At 45.6% G+C, this 22471-nt stretch overlaps 1 protein-coding gene across 2 annotated transcripts in view; it reads right to left on the reverse strand.

The window, feature by feature from the left end:
* Positions 1-717: 717 nt before the first annotated feature.
* Positions 718-22471, reverse strand: part of Gad1 (glutamate decarboxylase 1) — a 36341-nt gene continuing 14587 nt past the window's right edge. The window contains exons 6-16 of one of the 2 annotated variants that reach the window (XM_038337048.1): positions 15584-15696; positions 14369-14484; positions 14205-14284; positions 13923-13977; positions 11819-11935; positions 10479-10543; positions 8088-8166; positions 6971-7120; positions 4003-4110; positions 1695-1784; positions 718-891 (exon numbers count right to left, since the gene is read on the reverse strand). In XM_038337048.1, coding sequence (XP_038192976.1) covers positions 718-891; positions 1695-1784; positions 4003-4110; positions 6971-7120; positions 8088-8166; positions 10479-10543; positions 11819-11935; positions 13923-13977; positions 14205-14284; positions 14369-14484; positions 15584-15696 — 1147 coding nt within the window. Of the gene's footprint in view, positions 892-1694; positions 1785-4002; positions 4111-6970; positions 7121-8087; positions 8167-10478; positions 10544-11818; positions 11936-13922; positions 13978-14204; positions 14285-14368; positions 14485-15583; positions 15697-17066; positions 17104-22471 lie in introns of those variants that run through there. The other variant, XM_038337049.1, reaches the window with a different exon arrangement.

Consider the following 22471-nt stretch of genomic DNA (forward strand, 5'->3'; position numbering starts at 1 on the left):
TACTTCATTAATATACAAATAAAATACATTACAAATGGGAAGAAAATACAAGGTGCCTCTTTAACATGGTATATATCTGAATATAAATAAGCAAATATTTCGCTGACATACAATTAAATTATATGTGCTTCCCCCCCGCCCGCAGACAGACAACAGTAATATACACAGTCTACACAAACTAACCTCTAAACACAGCAACAGCACGACTGTGACAGACTCTGCTACTATTTCCCCTAGCAGGGTACTAACAGGGAGGGTGTGAGGCTTGTCATCCATCACCCCTTCAGGTGGGAACAGCTCTGATGGGGAGGCAGGCTCCCACCAGCAGCATTTCCCCCGCCCCTGGTCCCTAGGATGCAGCAGTGGGGGTGCCATCTGCCCTGCAGTTAGACTCTTAATAACTTGGGGAGGGGAGGCTAGTTCTCTGGGGGGCGGGAGACATGCTTGGTCTAGGACTAAGCCACACTCACTATACATACATGTACGTAGAGAGAGGTATATATAAATGTACATATATACTGTGTTCCTATTGTGCAGTTATTTTTTTTAAGAACATTATTTCCCGCTAATGCTAACAAACAAGCTTACGTGAGGTTGTGACAGATATTTTCCGAGAGATTATAATTTCCTTCAGTGAATGGCTCAGGGTGAGTTAGCTACTCAAGGGTGCCAGAGGAAAAAAAGCATGGCCGGGGACTCTGATTCAGCAAAGGGGACTTACAGGTCCTGGCCCAGCCTTTCTATTTCCTCAATGAGGAAGTCGATGTCAGACTGGGTGGCGGCTGGGTTGGAGATGACCATCCGGAAGAAGTTGGCTTTGTCCCCCTGTGGCTGGTAGCCAACCATGGTTGTCCCTGACTCCATCATCAGGGCTTTGATCTTGGGAGCCACCTTGTGTTGGAGAACAGAAAGTCAAGCTCAGCACCGATGGTGACAACCCTCTTTATTATTATTATTATTATTATTATTATTATTATTATTATTATTATTTTAACAGATCAACTTGGTTTACTTTGTGCTATTTGCCTAGAACAACAGAAGCACTTTTAGAACTATGTATTTTTCACAGTCAATATCTAAACCCACCCAACTTTGAGTTCATTTAGAAAGCACTGGGCAGTTGAATCTGGAACGTCAATCTTGGAACAAAGATAATAAAAAGAAAAAAGAAATAAAGGCAGACAACACTACGAGTTATGTTGTGCATGGCCTAGAGTCGAGGACACTGCCTGGCACACAGACAGAACTTAAATATCCATTCAATGGCTGCATGCCTAACGTGTTACACATATACACCAACAATTCTGAAGGGATAAAACTTGGCGTATGACTCAACAGAGAAGATGAGCCAGCACCCGAATAGGCTTGGACTTAGTCAAACAACAGACATGGTAGAATGTGGAATGTTCCAAAGAAGATGTTTATCGTTCACCTGCTGTGCACAGAGCCTCTGTAATGAAGCACACCCTTCCGAGGTGAACCTCCATCTTTGAGAGTCTCCTACCTTATCTGAACCGTGGCAAGGGGGCAATGCAGACCCCAGAAGTATAAATCAAATATACCACTCCACTACCCAGAAGGCCACCATGAGGCTTTGTTTGTTTATCCCTCCCCTATGAGAACAGCACAGTGGCAGGAGGCTGGCCTGACCAGGGAGACAAGCAGCAGGGGGCGGGGCAGTTGCCTGTCCTTACCCTGTGCAGCTTTTCTCGACGCTCAGGGCTATCTGGAACCCCTCGGAGGCTTTGTGGAATGTACCAGAAGCAGACATTTGTATGCTCAGGCTGCAGAAATTTCAAGAGACAATCAAGCAAACAAAAATAAGATAATTACAACTTGATCAAAAGCCAGAAGCAGTTCTGGAAAAAGGTTTTTTTTTTTTTCTTTTCTTTCCCCATGGTCCAAAAGAAAGTGGTCTGAATGACATCTCCAAAGCAACTGGGAGCATAAATACACCAGGCAGGATGCACAGCTTATCCAATCTCACCTGTCAGGAGTGCAGGCTCCCCAACCCTCCCCCCCCCAACTTTCTAGATTCCTGACCTACTGCCTTTGTACCTGGAAATGACAAAAACAATAGCATTTGAGCGATTCAGAAAAGGGCGTTCCTTTGATGTTGGTGCAGAGGGAAGCAGCTCAGCCTACTTTATTGATTCAGTGTGTGTTTGCTGGTGAGAGAGGCTTGCAGTTTTCTCCTTTAATGTCACCAGGACTGTGCCTGCTTCTAGGGGGCTGCAGATATCATCACAGTTTTCATTTCAGTCTTTTTTTAGTTTTTCAAGACTGGGTTTCTCTGTAGCTTTGGAGCCTGTCTTGGAACTAGCTCTTGTACACCAGGCTGGCCTCGAACTCACTGGATCCTCCTGCCTCTGCCTCCCGAGTGCAATGTTTTTTTAAGTAGACTTATTTATCTATTATACATACAGTGTTTATGCATAGTGTTCTGTCTGCATGTTACCCTGCAGGCCAGAAGAGGGCACCAGATCTCGCCAGATGACTGTAAGCCACCATGTGGTTGCTGGGAACCGAACACAGGACTTCCGGACTCAATTCCATCCTCTACTGGAAAGAGTAAACTTGCGTGTACAGGAAAACCCCACTGCCGATCAGCAGGAGCATGCTGACTGTGTGTGCTTGGGACTCTGGCAGTCTTTGGTGAGTCTCGGATGATGTCTTGAGCAGTGTAAATAGACACATGCTCGCTGTGGGTGGTGCTCGGTTACAGCGGGTTATGAATGGGCTCTCTTTTACCGGGACTGGCAGTGATCCCATACTTCTTTATTCAACTGTGAACTCGACCAAGGCAGACACAGTATTTATTCTGGCTAATATATAACCCTGTGTCCGGCGCACAGCTGGCACCCAGGAAACATTGGGCTAATAGGTACTTTACTGTGTATAACCAGGGGAGTGGGTGAACTTGGGCAGAGGCAGTTTAGCTGGCTCTCTTCAAAATGACTCCAGGGACAGCAAACCCTCAGCTAGAGCCAGTCTTGGACGATGAGAATATGCCTGACCCCTAAGCTTCTTAGGCCTGGGAGATACTTATGGATAGAGTTCAACTCAAGAACAATGAAAGGTTAGGACCCACCACAGGGAAGCCCTCTAGGTGTGAAGGACTGGCTGAGAGCTTTGTGCTTTGGGGCTCAGCACCTTTAACTGTGCACTGTCGCTTTAAATGGGGCTGAATGATGGGGTGTGGGGGAATGGAAAAAGACTTCTGATTATAGAATGACCAAAACTTACCTCTCAATTACACATGTAACAAATTTGGGGCTTTCTGGCAGCACTTGTCTGTGCTGCACCGTGTCACCTCGCTACAGACTTGTGAGCACACAACAGTCACACCTGTACTGCACATGCCGTACAGTGCCCCACAATGTCAAGGGGGGGGGCTGCCTGGAACAGCTCCCCTCAGAACCCACACTGCTGCAAGCTATGAACAGCAGAGTTCTCACTGCATATAAAAAAGTGTTCTGTGCCCATAGAAAATGGCCCAATTGCAGAAAGCAAAGACTTTTAATATTTTCCTATCGACATTCTGCCATTTTGTTCTATACGTGCTATATATGAATGCAAAGCAGAATTCTCTGCATTGAAGATTATAAAATCAAAATCTCATTCAACTCTAAAAAATGTTAAGGATCCTCTACATCTTGCAATATCACGTATTCAACCAAAATTTAATTCTTTGTGTCAAAATAAGTAAGTGCACCCATCTCATTAGTATGAAAATTTACTTTAGTCTTTAATAAGTAGCAAGACTGTCTAGCAGAGAATTGCTTTCAAATAATTATCTTTACTATTCATCCTTGCTTTGTCTATATTTTGGATTTATATACCTGGATTGAGCAAAGACATCTTGGGTAAAAGGGGCCACACATGGGAGAAGTTTAAGTTCTGTTTTGGGTGACATGACAGATGTCTATCTTCTGAGCTTCTGGAACTCCCCCCGCCCCCGGTTTGTCTGGGAGCACATGTTGGTCCAAGATGACAACCTACCTCACCATCAAAAACCATCTCAAATTCTTCTCTGGTTTTAATCTTGGCGTAGAGGTATTCAGCCAACTCCAGGCATTTGTTGATCTGATTTTCAAATCCCACAGTACCCTGTTTCAAAGAAGAAAACTGTGTTGATATCAAGTTGCATTTCCCTATGCGGGTCATTTGGGAAGGCTATGTATGCTGTCCTTGGTTATGGGTCATATAAAGAAGTGTAGTCTCGGCGATGGATAGGCAGGAGCATCTAACCAAAGGTGCTGGTTAAGAAGGACCATCTAACCAAACACACTGGTAGGAAGGACCATCTATCTAATCAAACGCGCACAGCTTCTTCAAAGCCCTGCATGCAAGAAAATGCTCCCCCCCAAGACTTGTTTGGTCCTCTTGGAAGTTGTTCTCAGTGGGGTTTTAGCTCCCCCCAAGTTAGTCACAAGCTAGCTGCTTTCGGATAGTGCTACTTGTGTGTCACATCTGGACTGAGGCCAGAACACAAACTGCAGCATGTCTGGGATGGAATGAGTAGAGAAGCTGAAATTAAGAACTTAAAAAAAATTTATCGTCTTTAATCCCAGCACTCGGGAGGCAGAGGCAGGCGGATCTCTGTGAGTTCGAGACCAGCCTGGTCTACAAGAGCTAGCTCCAGGACAGGCTCTAAAGCTGCAGAGAAACCCTGTCTCGAAAAACCAAAAAAAAAAAAAAAAAATTATTCTGATGTCTGTCCCCTCCCCGTGTGTGTGTGTGCGCGCGCACACACACACACACACACACTTGCACACTAGAATGTCTTGGTGTGTGCCTACGTGTGATGGTTAAAGGATGGTTAGCCAGGTTTTCTTTTTCCATGTTACTCCTGGGGCTCAAGCACATGGTGGCGAACACCTCTACCTGCCGAGTCACCCCCTGGTTCCATTAAGAAACTTTTAAAACAAGAACAATTACATATAACTGTTGATAGCAGTCACAAGCAATGACTTTGGGTTTGTGTTTTACTTTTAATCTTTCGAACAGTTTCCTATAGGTCCATGTTAGGTCAAAGGAACTACTGACTGGTTCTTCATCACAGACACTTTGAAAGTCACTGTCATAGAATGCATCTTCCCCAGCCCCATATTCTGGCCAAACCAGTCCCCAGTCCACACAGGCAATCCACCTTTCCTCCAACGGTGACTGTTCCCTGCCTCCAGGCCAGCAGACAGGTTTGGAAGCCATGGCTCTCAGCGCCCGCCCCAAGACTGCACTAGCTCTAACTATTCATAATCTAGCTGAGCTTGAGTTTCAAAAGCCAGCATGGCTGACTGGCAGAGCAGCACACAGGCTGCTGAGTGGGCTGGTGCTGGTGAGACCAGATGCATGAGGCTGGCCTGGAGATGGCTGGCGAGCCTGGGCAGAATCCAGAGCTGGCAAAGCAGGAAGCTTTCTAAGGGGGGGGGGGGCTCTTCCTTGCAAAGGAATTCCACCCCAGGGATTTTCCCTCCACACCCCTGTATCTTCCCTCTGCAACCCAGGGGCTGAACCTCCTAGGGACAGTTCAAGAGGTCACTGTTAGCCAAAATGAAGCTGCAATTATGGAGACAGACCATGTGGTCATTATAGCAGCGCAAAATGATAGGGCTCTTTCTCTTACGGCGGTGAAGGCAGTTACACGCTCAAAATGCCTGCAATTACTTTGTAGGAGAAATCAAATCCAGACTCGACATTAAGGCAAGATGGCTGAACAAGGAAGAAAACTAATCACCCGCCAGCTTTTCCTATAGAAGAGATAAATATCTGACTAGATATTGCTGGAAAGCCTTATTGTTTGGAGGGAAAGGTAGCCCAAATCCGTACTATGGAAATTATTAAAACCAACAAATAGAAACAACCGATGTGAAGCAAGGCTGTGAAATCCAGGTCGCCTTTAACCTGGTTGCATAGCAATACTGTAGAAACAGTCATGTGGTGATCTATCTCCCTTTCTCCCTTCCCCGTATCTTGTAGCTTTATCACAGATACAGAAATGCAAGCCAAGAGGGTGATGACTGCTCGTGCAGTGTACTTCAGTGCAGTGGCATGCGTCCCCAGAAGCAAGTGTCAAGTTCCAATCCCAGCAGCCCCGCACACACAGAGTTCCACAAATACAATACCATGTACACACAGCATCATACACACGTACCCATCTATAACATCACACACACAGAGCACCAAACACACCCATCTACAGAGGCACCACACCCAATGCATACACTATGCATTTTCCAGAGTATAAAGTGTAAGCAATGTGACAGCCATTATTTAATAGAAATTTAAACTTCAATATCTGTATGCACACATATTTGAAATATATATATATATATATATATATATATTTCTTGATGAGGTCCTTCATAAAGGAACTCTGAATTGTTTTCAGACTAACATGTTAGTTTTATATCTTTTCCTACATCAGCACTAAATAATTTTGGAATTCTTAAGAATTACTGAGGAGGAAAGGCAAGATGGCTCAGTGGGAAATTGGCACTTGCTGCCAGGCCTTGCTGTCTGAGTCTGGTCTGGGAATCCATGTTGTGGAGAGAGGGAGCCAGTTTCTGCAAGTTTCCCTGTAATCCCCACCTGCACACCACGGCACAAACACACTTACACTCATAAACACACTCATACCCAAAATAGAAAAAAATGGTTTTTTTTTTTTTGATTTAAAGAGAATTATTGTGAATGTCCTTATCTTGGCAAAATTTTTAGTAAGAAGAGAACTGTAAGAATAAGAAACTTCCATATGAATTCAAACTAGGGAGAATGAGCTGACGGAGGGAGGGCTGACGCAGGTCGCTGTTGCCATGGTTACTCCACTCACAAAGAAAACATAGTTAACTCGGTTATCTAGATACAATCACCTGTGCAGTAGATTAGCTGTGATACACCGCTGCCCCTCACTTGAGCTGTGCTCTATGCTAGCCACAGCTCTCTGCTTCCCTCATTTCCCTCTTCATACCTTGGCTTTCCACATCAGCCAGAACTTGAAGATGTCCACGTGGCGGCCGCACTGAATCGCCTTGTCCCCGGTATCATAGGAGACATCATACTGTTTGTCCGGCTGGAAGAGGTACCCTGCACACATCTGGTTGCATCCTTGGAGTATACCCTGTCACGGAAATCAAGACACAAGCAGCTGCATTCACTGGCCAGAGATTCGGCTGTAAGGACGGATTTGGGGACCACACCTCCTTTCTTCTGAGGCCTTGCATGGATTCGAATGTCCTTTAAAGTCACTCCTGGAGAATCCCCTTGCCTATCTGTCGCTCCAGTTAGAAAATGTTTTCTTGTGTTGGATACCTACAAGGGCCCCACTGTTTCTCTAAGGGACATCTGGAAATGTGAGTGGGTGCTCTGAGGTCTGTCAGATTCAAGGAGGAATTGCTTTGTCCTTCTTTGGGCAGGACTTGGAATATGAAGAACTTCCGTCCCCCCAAATGCTAGCCCCAACTCTTCCAATTTATTGAAGATCTCTTAGGAAGTTAAGGTAAGTAGAGGAGGGAGCCTGTGTGGGTTCTGACTCCCATAAGAGACCGGCTGGAGTGGGCACCTCTCCTGCAGCAGGGCTTATGAAGCATCAGTACGCTGGGTGTGGGGGAGGAGGGAAACCTGTCTCCAACTCATTTACAGAAGCTTTCTTAAAAATTACATGTATTTATTTTGCATGTGCACAAAGGCTCAGAGGTTAAGAGCATTACCTGCTCTTCCAAAGGTCCTGAGTTCAATTCCCAGCAACCACATGGTGGCTCACAACCATCTGTAATGAGGTCTGGTGCCCTCTTCTGGCCAGCAGGCATACATACATACAGAATATTGTATAAATAATAATAATAATAATAATAATAATAATAATAATAATAATAATAATGAATTTCACGAAAGGGTCTGTCACCAACAGGGTCCCAAGCAATGAACAAAGACAAAGGGCAGCCAACAGCAAGAATGGAAAGGAGAATATAGGTTGCTGGGAGGGCGGGCAAGGAGAGTCTGCAGGCTCACAATGGGACTACCAACCATTCCTTTATCAAGCAGTGGGATGTGCTTGCTACTGGCGCATCTCTGCAGGGAGTACAAACCTTTTCCTTGACCAAAATGGCAGAGCACTGTAGCAACACACCCATCATCTTGTGAGGGTTCCAGGTAACTGAATTGGCCCTGGAAGACACATAGTAGCCTCTGAGACAATTGGAGCAAAGGAGACAAGAGTCTGTAGTCCTAAGAAAAGAACCTACCCATCCCCACTGAGGTACTTTCCTTGCCCAGTCTCCTAAATCAACCCTCACTGAGAAATGCAAGCTGCAAGCAGTCTCTCAAGGTATTGCACCGCTGAATTCCATATACCTGTGACTGACAACAGCTGCTGCCACTTACTTATGTGTCCGACTGTTCTCAGAACTCTAGGTGTATTGACTGGAAATGTGGCTAAGGCTTTGCAGATATACTGTGCAAATCGGGATCCTAGTCCTGACATGTCCTAGCTTGTGGGACACAACTCATCTGTGCTTCAAGAGTTCACATCTATCTCATCAGAATGGAATAAAAGATAAAACACATTCATAAAACATGCAATGCTTATCACAGGGCCAGGCATATGTAATTCTCACGGCAATACTATAGCATAGACATTCCTATTACTTCTAGTTTAGGTAGAGAAACTGATGCCCAGATAGGTTAACCATATTACCAAAAGGCACACCGCTGGGAGGTGCTGGATCTAAGGTTCAAACCCAGGATTCTCTTTACAGAGCCAGCACTTGCAACCCATACACTAGTCTGTCTCCTTGTAGCCAACAGCCGTAGACGTCTTCCTGCCTTTACTGTTTTTGTTTAAAGAAGGGCTGCTGACGAGGCCCTACCTGCTGATGATGGCACACCTAAGTACAATGATCAGCGGCACTGCCAGACACTCGGACTAGCTGGCAGCGGTGATTAAGTGAGAAACGAGCATTTTTTTTTTTTTTTTTTTGCCAGTCTGGGCTGCAATGCTCACTTAACAAGCATGGTCTCCTAGCAACTGCATCACTCTGTCAGATGCAATTAGATGACTAAGGAGCACACTCGCTAGGACATTACAGAAACAAGTGGAGTGTGATGTAGAATGATTCAAACTTGAGAAATTTGCTTCAGTAGGCTACAGGACCTTTTCTGATCGCCTGGGCAGCAGTTGGACTCTGCCTTTCAATACCCGAGAAGGGTGTTTCCTTTGATATATCAATTGCCTTGGAATTATACCATTGATGCTCTCACAGTACTAAGCTATTGCTGTGGGTTTCTAGCCTCTTCCTTAGGTCCTTCGTGGTGTGTGTGTGTGTGTGTGTGTGTGTGTATGTGTGTGTGTGTGTGTGTGTGCCTGTGTGTCTGTCAGTGTGTATGTGTACTGAGTTTCAAGAAGGGGCAGAGGTTGAAGAACTTTTCCCTTCAACCTCATGAAAGAGACCCAGAAGGAATCCCAAGGAAGGTTAACCAAGCGCTGATATCATGGAGAAGAATCCTTGTCAAGCTACATTTAGAAGGCACGAACTTAAACAATTTCGTTGTCGTGGTCACATTATCAAGTCACTAAACATACTTAGATCTCATAAAGTGTCTTTTAAAATAGTTTTCTGAAGGTCCCAAAGGTGGGAAGTAAATGATTCCCTGCTGCTCCAAGTGGAAGGAAACAGGACATAATGGGGGTTTGGCTCCCTTCAGAAGACATGCGTGCTTCAGTGTAAACAAAGAACAAGTCCAGCACCAATCCTTTCACCTGTTCCCGAACCTAAGGATGGACAATGGGAACCCTCTGAGAAGTCTAAAGCACATCTACACTCAGTGTATTTTCCTCCAAATTATCGGGTCCTATGTTTCGTCTTTCTCAAGGCAGTCTCCTGTTGACAGTGGCGGTTCAACAGAGACAGAAGGGAGTGGGCACAGCAGTGGCTATGAAGCCAGCTGTTGCTAGGAGAGTGCTCTGATGAGCTTGCCTGGCCCAGCTTCTTCCACTCTCCCAGTTCGCTCCATGCCTACTGTCCTCAAGCTTGTCCAGATCATCTCTCGGGGCCCTGGGATTGCCCCATGCCCACTGCCTGGGAAAGTCTTTTCTACCCCTCTGCTTCCCGTCTCGCGTTTGCCACAGCTACTGCGGTAAGTCGGGAAGCTTAGGTGTATCAGTCATCAGCTACCTCACTGAGGAAGAAGAGCTGAAAGGGTGAGAGACCTGCCTGCCCCTTCACTGTTACTTTTTGCTCCCTAGGCACCTGCCATCGGTGAGCCGAAAACTCATTTGACTAAGAAATAAACCATGCAGCACACACTTGAAAGACACCAGGCAAACTAAAGTTTGCTCCATCAGATTGAGTTTTACCGCTGAAAAACATCAAGGCTTGGGGAATTAAGGTTGACATCAAGGTTGGAGGAGGACAGGCTGGACCAAGGTGTCTAGGGTATCTGACGCAGGAGATGAGGAAAGGCTACCAAGCCCACTGTACCTTTCTATGCCGCTGAGTTTGTGGCGGTGCTTCCGGGACATGAGCAGCCCACCACCCCAGGCAGCCTGCAAGGACAGAAAAGAGACAAGAGGAAGCCATGATGCTGAAGAATCGAAAACCAAGCTGGGCATGGCTCTAAGGAAGCAGAAAAAGGCAGATCTCTGAGCCTGAGACCATCCTTGTCTACACAGCAAGTTCCAGGCCAGGCAAATTACACAAAGGATAACCTATGGAGTAAGTCAACTGAGCTCCTCATCACTTTCCTTTCTTCATATAAACTTCCTCCAGAGAATGTCTTAGTGAGCTAGGAAAAGTGGGTGGAGCTTGTGGTGGCTGTGGACCAAGGCCAAGGGCTCAAAGTGCTGTGGTACTCTCTCAGTCCAGTACCGCCATGCGGGCATTGCAGACTGTTTAAAAGGCAGGCACAGCTACCTGCTTCTTCTAAACTAATCCTTAGAAACTCCGAAAGCACCAACGTCTGCTGGTTTGGAGAGCCTCCCAGAGCGCCAGTCATAGCAAGACACTCTTGTGGGTACCATGGTGCCTGGATAGCCTAGTATAGCATGGGACACAGACCAGCCTTTGGTAGTCATTTGTTCAACAGTGGGACAGATTGTCCTATTGTGTATTTCCAAGAAATTACATCCGGTAAGAGAATGGACAGGGAGAAAGGAAGGAAGGAAGGAAGGAAGGAAGGAGGGAGGGAGGGAGGGAGGGAGGGAGGGAGGGAGGGAGGGAGGGGAGGGAAAGAAAGAAAGAAAGAAAGAAAGAAAGAAAGAAAGAAAGAAAGAAAGAAAACCAAAGGCTCTGATCACATATGTAGGAGTGCACATTAGCTATTGCTGGATAATTCTGGGACTAACTCTCCTAGCTGCTCATGTCTTCTGCGTGCTTCCTTATTTTCCTGCATGCAGCAGATAGGCACTCTTAGAAGTGTTACAGAGGTGGGATGCAGGCAGGCGACGGAGTGTTCACACTCATGGCCGCTTCCCGTATGTTATGTCTTCTTATTTTTCTCTCTCTGAAATCAGCTCTATTTTACTATGCATCCATTCACCCAAATAAAGCAACCAGGGGAGGCACTGCTCATCACAGTAGACTAGAGAAGGAGCCACACCAGACAACTACTGGCAGTCAGGACAGGGGATGAATCCCAGAGGGTGGCCAGGGTCTGTGGCAGGTACTGGTCGTGAATAGCTGGCTGAGGAGTGGGGAAGAGCAGGAGCGAAAGTGTGTAGAGAGAGACAAGGAGGGTGTTGGGGGCAGCTGGAGGCAAAGCAGAGAGCAGTGTTATTTCTTGCCTTGCCAGGCCCGGGCTGCGCGGGAACGAGGGCACTTACGTCCACATGGAGCCACAGGTTGTATTTCTCACATATGTCCGCAATCTCCTGTATTGGATCGAAAGCTCCGTAAACAGTTGTGCCGGCAGTTGCGTTGACATAGAGGGGAACGTATCCCTGTGAGGCGAAAGAGATAGCCGATGAGTGGTTCTCTTCAAAAATGTTTGTGTGTGTGTGTGTGCGCGCGCGCGCGCGCGCGCGCGTGCGCGTATGCATGCGTGCATGTGCACGCCACTGCCCTGAGCATGGAAAAGAATTAGAGATTCCTAGAGCTGGAGTTACAGTGGCTGTAACCCTGGTATGGATGCTGGGAAGGAAACTCTGATTCAGAGGAGGAATGGTATGGTATGGTATGGTATGCTATGGAATTGGTATGCTATGGAATTGGTATGCTATGGAATTGGTATGGTATGCCTTCTTAACTGTAGAGCCATCTTTCCAGTCCTCTTATATGGGCTTTTTTTTTTTTAAACCTCCCTTGTCTGCTCATTTCTAAGGGAAGTGGAAGGCAACAATATTCACTTCAAACTGTGAGCCAAACTGGTGTGGATCAGAGACCACAGCTAGAAGTGTTCTTGTTCATCCGTTCATTCAATGGGGTGATTTTGTTTTGCTTCTTTTGTGTGACTTTTATGTGCCAGGCCTTTTGATGCTGGGAACAAAACAGAGAGCAAGTAGATAAAGAATTCTAACAAGATGGCCTATTATTAAACAAGCAAATTATAGAAAATAGATCACTGTAAAAAATTATATGACAAAAAAAACAAAGAAAAAGTTAATAAGTATTTGGAGTGATGGGCAGGCTTTTATCCAAGAACTTCACTTCTGAGCAACCTCTGGATACTGTTCTCTGTGCTGCTCTAAGTGGTTTGACAACACAAACTCAAACACTGGCGTTTTTAAAAAAGAGGTGGATACAAGGATTGGAGAATTAGCTCAGCTGGTAAAGAGCCTGCCTCCAGAGCATGAGGACCTGAGTTCAAGCCTCAGAGTCCCCACTGAAAAAGGCAGTATGTTGGTGCATGCTTGCAATGGGAGAACTGGCTAAGTGGAGGCCGGTGGCTCCGCCCACCTAGCCCGCCTGGTGAGTTGGTGGCTCCTGAGGCTCGCGGCTCCGCCCACCTTGTGAGTTTCAGGCCGGGGGAGTGACCTTGTCTCCGATAAATGTGTGCCTAAGAAAGACACCTGAAGATGAATGTCCTCCGGCTTCCACACACACATGCTCACAGAACTGCTGACACGTGAACGTGCACATGCTCCCACATAGTAACAGCAGCAGGTCTGCAGCTGTAAAAGCTGACACGCTGGCTCACGGTAAGATGCCAACACGAAAAAGAGGAAAGCAAAGAAACGAATGAAAAGCGCTGGGGACGGGTGGAGGAGACGGATGGGAGCTCAGCCCTTGGTCAGTAGACTCCATCCATCTCCTCTGTCGAGGCCCCAGCAAACAGCGACAACCAAGAAAGAAGGCACAAGAAGGTAACTAGACAACAGTGTGGGGGTAAGCGGCCTGGGAGCTTCATGGCAGGGCCCCGGGGCTCATCTGTTCTAGGAAACTGTTTTTTGTTTAGTCGAGTTTTTTGAGCTGGACTTGCCAAGTGTCATGAGCCATCTGCTGGGGCATGGACACACTTTGCTAAACAGTCCCAAGATGAAATTGTACTTATTGAAATGAGATTATAACTGACAAGAAATAGGCAAAAATTTCAATTGGCTTGAATTTTCCTGAATCCTAGGTAGTTGATTTATTAAAGAATATCAAGCTAATTACTTGACATGGTGATTTAATGACTGAATTCTTCATTCTCTCTCTCTCTCTCTCTCTCTCTCTCTCACACACACACACACACACACTCTATCTATCTATCTATCTATCTATCTATCTATCTATCTATCTATCTATCTATCATCTATCTATCTATGTCTTGTAGACTCAGCTTTGAGGCTAAAAGCTGGAAATAAGTTGGAAATCAGTGAATATTTAGACAGGAACCTTAGAAATGGAATTATCCTATTATGAAAAATTTTGACTGTGTAGGTCAGAAACCAGTCATGTTTTAAGACAGTACTCACTGAAGTTTCAGATGAGCCAAATCACACATACCTTCTGCTTGGCTTCAAGAATTTTTGCCTCTAAATCAGCTGGAATTATCTTCCCCCTGTAATTGTTATAAAAAGAAAGAAATTAAAATAAAGAACCAACAAGATTATACAAGGGAAAAAAAACCCTTTATCACCCGCAAAAAAGTAATTTAATTGGATATTTTCAACAGACCATTAGCGGCTTGGCACACTGTACTGCGTCAGTCCTTAAGCACAATAAAACAAATTTAACAGATGAACACATTTAATACATCAGGGACTAATGCTCGCTTCCCCCGCCTACCTTTCATTGCACTTTATCAAAGTCACATTGTCGGTTCCAAAGCCAAGCGCAGCCCCAGCTTTCTTTATGGAATAGTGACTCTGCAACAGACAGAGGCTTGAGGTTAAAAGTTAGACAGTCCCTTAACACACACCACAGTCCACAAGGCAGAGTCTCCGACTCACGTGCTCTGAGGTGAAGAGAACGAGCTTGGGCACAGCAGCCATGCCCTTTGTCTTGACTTCCGGGAAGTACTTGTAGCGAGCAGCCATGATGCTGTACATGTTGGATATGGCTCCCCCTATCAATAAGCAGATACAGCAGGAGGTTGCGGGGCTCTGTTGCGTTTTTTAATGTGAAGGTTGAGCTGGTGCTTCAAGACGTGAAGAAGGGGAAGGACAGTATCCTGAAAGTCTTACTGGCTTCCTTACTCTTTAAGGACTTCCCTCTGGACCCTTTGCTTTGAACTCGAAGGGGTTACACTCATCTCCAAAGCTATGTAGGCAGTTTTGCTGGAGATGATTCATGTATTTCAGTGCCTATTCAAAGCCTGTATAGACTGTAAGAGACAGCGGTGGCAGCAGCAAAGACATGGTAAGTTACAGCCTCCCAGCTTCCATCTTCTGTGTAAGCTGTTTACTGAACAGAGCTGGATCTGCTCCCTGACTTCAGAAGACAGATAGAGAGAAAAATGGAGCTTGCAGACAGGAATAGTGCATCTCTTGGTTACCGGCTGAGTTAGTGAATCCAGGAGAGGTCTAAGCCTACTTACACAGACAAAAACTCACTCATGTCCCTCCAAATAAAGATCCAAGCAGAAAGGAGATAACTTCCCAAGTCTAACCAACACAAACTAGTCACTCTGGCATTCCCTCAGTTCCCTGAGAATGAAATAGGCAAATCAGTGGTCTGCTCGAATTGCCTGGACAATTGTATTCTTATTTTCTCTCCTGTTTGCAGTTACATTGCCTCTACCACCACCAGTACCTGCTTCTTACCACCAAGAACAGCTGTCTTTAAAGGTTTGTTTTTTTTTTTTATTGTATCTACATTGAATTGGAGACTATAGTAGATCCACTATTTGGGCTGAAGTCAGTTAACTGATAATCTGATTTACTGATCCCTAGCTTTGATATTGTCAGAAGGGCACCATTTAGTATGCCCCAGACACAGCCTTGGTCAGCTGGTTCACAGGGGTGAGAGCACGCTTGCTAGCCTTCATTCTGACAAAGACAGGAAGGCAGAGAGTTATGATCATCGACCGTAATACACGCATATGTGCAAACGTTACAACGAAACCCATAGTGTCTAGAGTTGACCTATGTTAGCAATTTTAATAAATAAAAAAGAATCAAAGGATCCATATTGGCAGGGCAATCAGTTACAGAGAAGAAACCTACCAGGAGAAAATATCCCGTCACCGTCTTTACTTGACCATCCGATGATCTCTCTCATCTTCTTAAGTGTTATCTGTTCCATGAGAACAAACACAGGTGCAATCTCATACGTAAACCTGGAAAGGCGATGAAAGGAAGGAGAAAGGGGACATAAACCTACTGATCTGATGCACACAGACCGTTGCTACAGCAGTTGTCGTGAGCACTAGAAAAGGATGCTCAAAACCGCTAAAGTGATGTCTCCTGAAATCACATGTTGCTAGTCCAGAAGGCTCAAAACCCAGCCTGGCTTAACCAAAAGAGGTGGTGGGCAGTCAGCTGTGAGATATTTCACCAGCCAAAGGAGAGTCTCACCTGTCTCAGGTGTGGTTCACCCAGAGGAGAGGATTCGCCGCTACTGTTTGTAGGGTAAACATTAATGTGAGAAAACGCATTTTAGCGTCTACTTACAATTGGCAGAGCCATTTTATTTCTATTAAAGGACTGCCCGTTTCATGCTCATAGGCAGGGCTAACGTCTGTGTTTCAGAAACAATGTAAACCTCTGAAAGCTGACTGTGAAGATAATTGGGAATATTGACCCGTGTTTTAAAGATCTCAATGTAATTATCTACATGTTCTTTCTTCTAACAATCCCTAAGGACAACTATGTATCTATAACTCCCTGGAGTCAATATCTGTCAAAAATAATTAGAAGTGATGATTTTCTAATTACAAATAACAAATAACAAGAAGACGGTCAACTTGCATACGTATCTGACTGTGAGCGTCAGTTCACCTGACAGGTTGCATTTGTCTCCCAACAGACAGTAAATGAAGCAAGCCATGTTCTTTTTAAAAGAAGTTCAAAGCAGTGGCTCTGTCTAGTAGGACAGTCATCGCAGCAAGATCAAGATACTAAACAGGGTCCAAGAGACGTCAAGGAAGACCATCCACAGAAAATTGAGCCTGAAGACAGAATATAGTTACTAGACTCTGAGGCTCCTTTTCTTGTTTTAGCTCGAACTTCTCAAGCTCTGGTGTCTGTAGGCTGAACCAAGACCGTCCTAGCTGAAAAGAGATGCCTGGACCAACCCAGCCAAGTGATACAGGAGGCATTGTCATCACTTAGAGGCTTGGGGCTGAATGCCAATGCCGAAGACTAATGGGAATCTTGCTTAATGATTTAGAAAAGCTAATTTGCAAGAATGAGATAACTATTGCTCTGCGTAAAACACAGGTGAAGCCACTAAGCTTTAATCAGGAGCGAGAAAAGCAGTCACATTAATCATGTGGCAATTCAAGAGGACACAAAAGATCCAAGAGGATCCTCAGGGGACATGTCTGGTGGGAGGACGAGAGGGACTTTGTTTCAAAAGGAGTATGTCCATTTCCCTTGTGGGGGTGGGTCCCCTGAAAATTTGGGAGGAAGACTCTTGGAAAACATGTGTTCAGTTACCATCACCTCTGGAGGTCACACTCATGCTTTGGTTCTGCTCTGAGCCCCATCACCGTAGCAACCAACACTCCCTCATGTCTGATGGCCTGATGAAGGAAGAAGAAGAGAAGGGTTCCTGGTTTAGCCTGGGGTGCCGAGGGTAGCAAGAGGCAAACTCATGGGTCGTATCTCCACATTGTTGAACAAATGTATTATCTGCGGTTCCAGTGACTTTTGGAAAGGTTGGAATGGCCAAAATGTTTGCATGGTGAAGAGGTACTGGTGGTAGTTTGCGTGCTCGGATCTCATAATATCGCATACCAACAAGAAGTCTCCCAAGGTCATGGGAAGGAACGGTGGAGTCACACACTACAGTATCAAAACCATCTCAAGGACTGGATGAAAGTTGAGGTAGAGGCGAATCAGTATTAGTTGGTCAGGGACCATGTTGGGGAGAGAGAATGTGTGGGACTGAAAACCGAGGAGCTGAGGAGTATGTTTCAGGATAGAAGCAACTTAGCCCTCACATTCATACAAATCTGCCTTCCTAAGAAAGCCGACCATGGCCATTCCTTTCAGGACAGGCAAGAAGAGTCTAGAGCTCCACCGGGAGGCCATCTGGTCTCATGGATTTCAGAGTCCTTATCTATGTTGGGAAGGTTCCTAAGCCTTCGTTCAGTTCTCTTGACCAGATACAGAGTGGCTGTTCTGTGCTTCACAGTCCCTATGTTTGGAGGCGACAAAGATGTTATGAGACACCATTTCCAAGTCTGAGATGGACACTTACTAGGGTCAATCAAACATTTGGTCCTTGTCCTGAGCTGCATCTTGTTTGAGGGTCTCTATCTTGGCCTGGCGGACCAGTTATCTCACAGTTATTACTATATTGACTCTGGAACTTAGTGCTTATGTCTTTCCTTCCTGGAAACTGGGGGGAAAACCTTTTAAAGGACGAGAGTTTTTTGTGTGTAAGATGACTATACATTTGCAAAGTTTTCTCTGGATGCTTATTGGTCATGGATGTTGATTTGAGAAATGGACCAATGAGATGTCTTGTTCCAGATACCTCTGACCCTGCCTTCTACTTTGGGTCATATTTGTAGTTATACTGAGAGGGGTCTTCCTGCATCCGTATCTTATAAAAGGCTTTGAAGTTTACCCTAGATCAGTAGCTCTTGCTCGTTGTAATTGGATTAGCGACACCTTTAGGAATTCTAGGAAAACGACAGCCCCTATCTCCAGGTAAAAGGTGTGAATATACCATTATTTTATGTATAATTGTAAGAAATTCTTCCCCTTACAACTTAGACCCTAGGTTAAAAAACCCTTCCCTAAGTGACAGGAGAAAGATGACATCAAGAGATCAAAGGTCAATGCAGAGCCAGAAGCTGGTGGGATGCTGAAGTCACAGGACACGGTTACATTTCAGGATCCAAGATCAGTTCGGTAGCTCTGCAAAAGGCCTCAGGCTACAGCCAAAGAGTGCGTGGATTGGAAGTGAGAATTTAAAACAGCAAGATGATTCTGAGTAGGGAGGTGGGTCGGCCCCTGGATCATCCACCTCACTTTGGCCGTGAGATGCACTCAGATTAAAGTAAACCGATGGTCAAGATGCTGTTGTTGCAGTCAGCCAGTCACTGGACACACCAGCCGTTTCTTCCTCCGCTACCATCTGTTAAGAGCTGTGTGTCACCAGGACCAGAGACTGTCTTTACTAGCATCCTTGTGCATCATCATGGGGCTAGTTGTGGTCGGACAATGGCTATGGGGAGTGTTTCGTGTGACTTCTGAGATTTTGTTTTTTTTGCATCCTGCTTTGCCTGCCTCTGCTATGCCTCCTAGCCCCGCTTCCTTTCCTTCCTTTCTTTCTCAGTCCCAGAGGTCATCAACACCCTCCTGCTTCCCTGAGTTCTGAAACAGACAGTAAGAACTGGAACTCTGGTAATCAGCATGCAGCGCCAAGTAACTTTGTAACTGAGAGCTTTTCTGGTATACTACGACCCAGAAAGGTGCAAAGGACTCTGGATTTTTGGTGACTTCCAGGCTGAGGACTTTTCCTGGAAGACCCTTCCATAGTGGCTGTTGTTGCAATCCTCTCAACCCTCCTCTCTCTACAGAAGTGGCAGGTGCCATAAGTAAGCTACTTCAGGGGATCTTGGGGAGAGTCTTCGTTCAGAGATGGCAAGAGTTAGGAACGAGAGACAGGAGGCTGTGCGTGTCTGCCTATCGTGGGGTATGGGTGTCTTATATACGGTAGGCACTTAGGATGGAGCCAGTGTTAAGTCTTCAGAACCACTATGTAGGGAAGACATCATTGCCCTGCTTTCCCTGATGAAAAGACAGAAACTCAGAAGAACACTTGGATTTGTGTGAGATCTCTCAGCTGTCGGTTTCAGGGTCTGAAATCCCAGTCCTTTAGGCTGTAGCGGTTTCTTCATGACCAATGGGACCTGCTTGTTGCAGGCTCTGCTCTGACAGCTCGCCCCTCAGAGTATAATGACTGAAAACTCCCTGAGACGTTTCTTCCAGTGTCAACTTCCGTGAGATTAAAGCAACAGATGAGCGAGACCCTCAAGCTCACGGCAAAGAAGTGAAGAGGATCTTGCTGTCACACTTCCATATCACACCGGGTGCTGTGGCGTGTGCAACCTGCCCAGCTGTTCTCGGTGGACTTGCTTTGGCAGAGAAGAGCAGTACATGCCAAGAACATTACACACTTGCAGAGTGTTTGTTGTATGCTCATCGATCTTGCCTGGGAGAGCAGGTCCCAGGGCTGCGCGCACAAGCTGATAGAAGAGCATGGACACACGCGTTCTTTCTTTGCTAACCAGTCAGATGCCCTACGCTTCATTCTCAATGAGGGTATCAGAGCATTCTTTGGAAGGATTTTCCAGAAGATGGCAATTATCTTTCACCAGGGCTGTGCACTCAACGGATGTGGGGTGGGATGGGAGGTGTGAGCCTATCAGTAATCAAATCTCAATTGGCCGGAATAAAGCTCTCCTGCCCGTCTCTCCCAGGCTTACTTGGAACAGCGTTCCTAGCTGTGGAAGGAATTGTCACAAGGGAACAAATGTCCCCCGCTCACCTGCGATGCTGCCACATGTCATGATCTCCCAGGACACCCGGCTGAGGAGACTGTCTGGAGAACAGTTATCATTTCCTCACACAATGCCTGTCCCTGGAGCTGACAGGAACCCTGTCAGTATTTTAAATAAGCTTCCCTATCGATCTGTTGGATTCGAATCATATTTTACAAATACCTCCTGTTCAGAGGAGAAGCAATTGCTATGTGTCATTTAGCTGGCTTGGCCTTGACCTCAGATGGCTGGGACATATTTTAGTGTTTCATGGCTGAGCTGAGCTAAGGGAAGAGTCAAGGATTTTGATTTTATGAACATAGACCAAAAGGGGGAGGGGGGAAAGAAAGAATCCATGAGAGTTTTTCTGGTTCAAGAAAAGCTTTTAAGAGAAGGTTTAATTATAAATGGTTCAAAGGGGTGAGTTCTTTTTATTTATCATGATATTGACTGTACATATTAGAAGCTACAGCCAGAGGCCTCCAGAACACATATGTAAGCCTGAGGAATGCAGTCTGTGTCATTGTGGATATTTGGGACTCGTTGAATGTGTACTTTTTTGGGGTGGGGGTCAGGGAGTGCAAACCTACGGCCTTGAAGATGCTTAGGAAGTGATCTCCCACTGAGCCACCCTGCCCCCGGCCCAGACGCACACCTACCCTTTCCTCTGTGTTTCTCACTTAGTTCCTGAATTGCTGGGTTCAAACAAACAGACTGCATTCTCTAATCTAAGTTGTTCCCTCCCATTAGAAGCTACAATTAAGCATTAGTGTATTTGCTTCAAGTTGTAATTAGTATGTTATGATGTTTGCGCTTGATGATAAATATTTTATTCTACAAACCATAGCAGAGCAAAGATGGCGAAGGGAGGCTTTTTGTCCTGCTTGGGGAGGACATGAAGGCAGTCGCATCTCTGACCCGAGTTCACACCATGCAAAGTCATGACTCGTGGGCAGGGAGTGCGAAGCCACTTTCAGTTTCTAATCAGCTGAATTTTTATGCCTTTTAGCATAAATGGCTCCATTTGCCCTATTTACTTTTAAATTTCTGTCTGAATTTCCGAATGCCGGTTTAGTATTTTGAGCCACAGCACTATGCAGCCCTGGGATGCGCATGAGCAATTGGTAGTTTAAAGACGCCCTGCTGGCTCTGGGACCCGGCCATGGCTTAAGGAAAACAGATTACCTTCTGCCCGCTGTCCAGGGGCACTGCTCGCCACCCCACTCATTCACCTAACTTCACATTTTTTTTTTTTGGTTTTTCGAGACAGGGTTTCCCTGTAGTTTCTAGAGCCTGTCCTGGAACTAGCTCTTGTAGACCAGGCTGGCCTCGAACTCACAGAGATCCGCCTGCCTCTGCCTCCGGAGCGCTGGGATTAAAGGCGTGCGCCACCACCGCCCGGCCTTCACATTTTTTAGAATCTGCTTTGCAACCAACTTCAGAAGTGAGTTGGGGGCTGAAGTGGAGCAGGATGGTGGAAGGCTTAGCGTGCCACGGGCCGGGGTCTGAGTCCCGGGGCATAAATAACAAATAACAAACACGCGGCCTCTCAACCCTGCATCAGTGACAGACACCCCTGAGGTTCCTGCGCAGTTATCATTAAGTTATTGCAGTAAACTTGCTTCATTAATTCCCTTTGGATACTTTAATGAGTCTATGCCGCCGCCTGGATGCATTGAGAGTGGGTACACACTGTCACTCACGTTGAGGGCAAAGGTAGTCACCCTTAAGCTGCAGTGACCCCCATATCTTGTACTGAATTCCGATCCCCAAAGATGACACATGTATACAGGAAATTTTGGGGTGACTGCCGAGGCTACCCAGGTTGTACTTGCACCTTTAAAATCTTGAAGGCAGTTTCATGCACATTCATTTATTATTTCTTATACCTTTAAAAGACTACAGAACTAAATGAACGTGTCAGCACGAGCAAGTTGAGGTTTCCAAAGCGTCACATGCAGCAAAACCTACCAGTTGTTTTGAAATGAATACATGCTGTGTCTGCGGCAGATGAGTGCTGTTGTAGAATGTTTAGTTAATCAGTAGGTTGATCAAACTGATTTGTGGGGATAAAAAGCTTAATTACGGAGGAAATTCCGCCTAAGTGGTAAGCACCAATGTGCTTCGGTAGGAAAGGAAACCAAACTCATAGCCCGAAGCATGACCTTTGAAGAAGTGCATACACAGAAACAGCCTCTTATGCAAGTTCACATAGAAATGTCAACACTAGCTATCATTTTCCACAAGCACACTCTTATTACATTATTCAAGAATAGCTTTTCACTTTGTGAAAATCTAAATTTTTTTATGAGAAAAAAAAAAAAGAACTCTAAGAGAACAGAACCATCGGAGTTGGACGTCTTCACAACAAGCCGTATGCATCATGTATACTTAT

Source organism: Arvicola amphibius, chromosome 7, assembly GCF_903992535.2.
Source record: "Arvicola amphibius chromosome 7, mArvAmp1.2, whole genome shotgun sequence".
NCBI lineage: Eukaryota > Metazoa > Chordata > Mammalia > Rodentia > Cricetidae > Arvicola > Arvicola amphibius.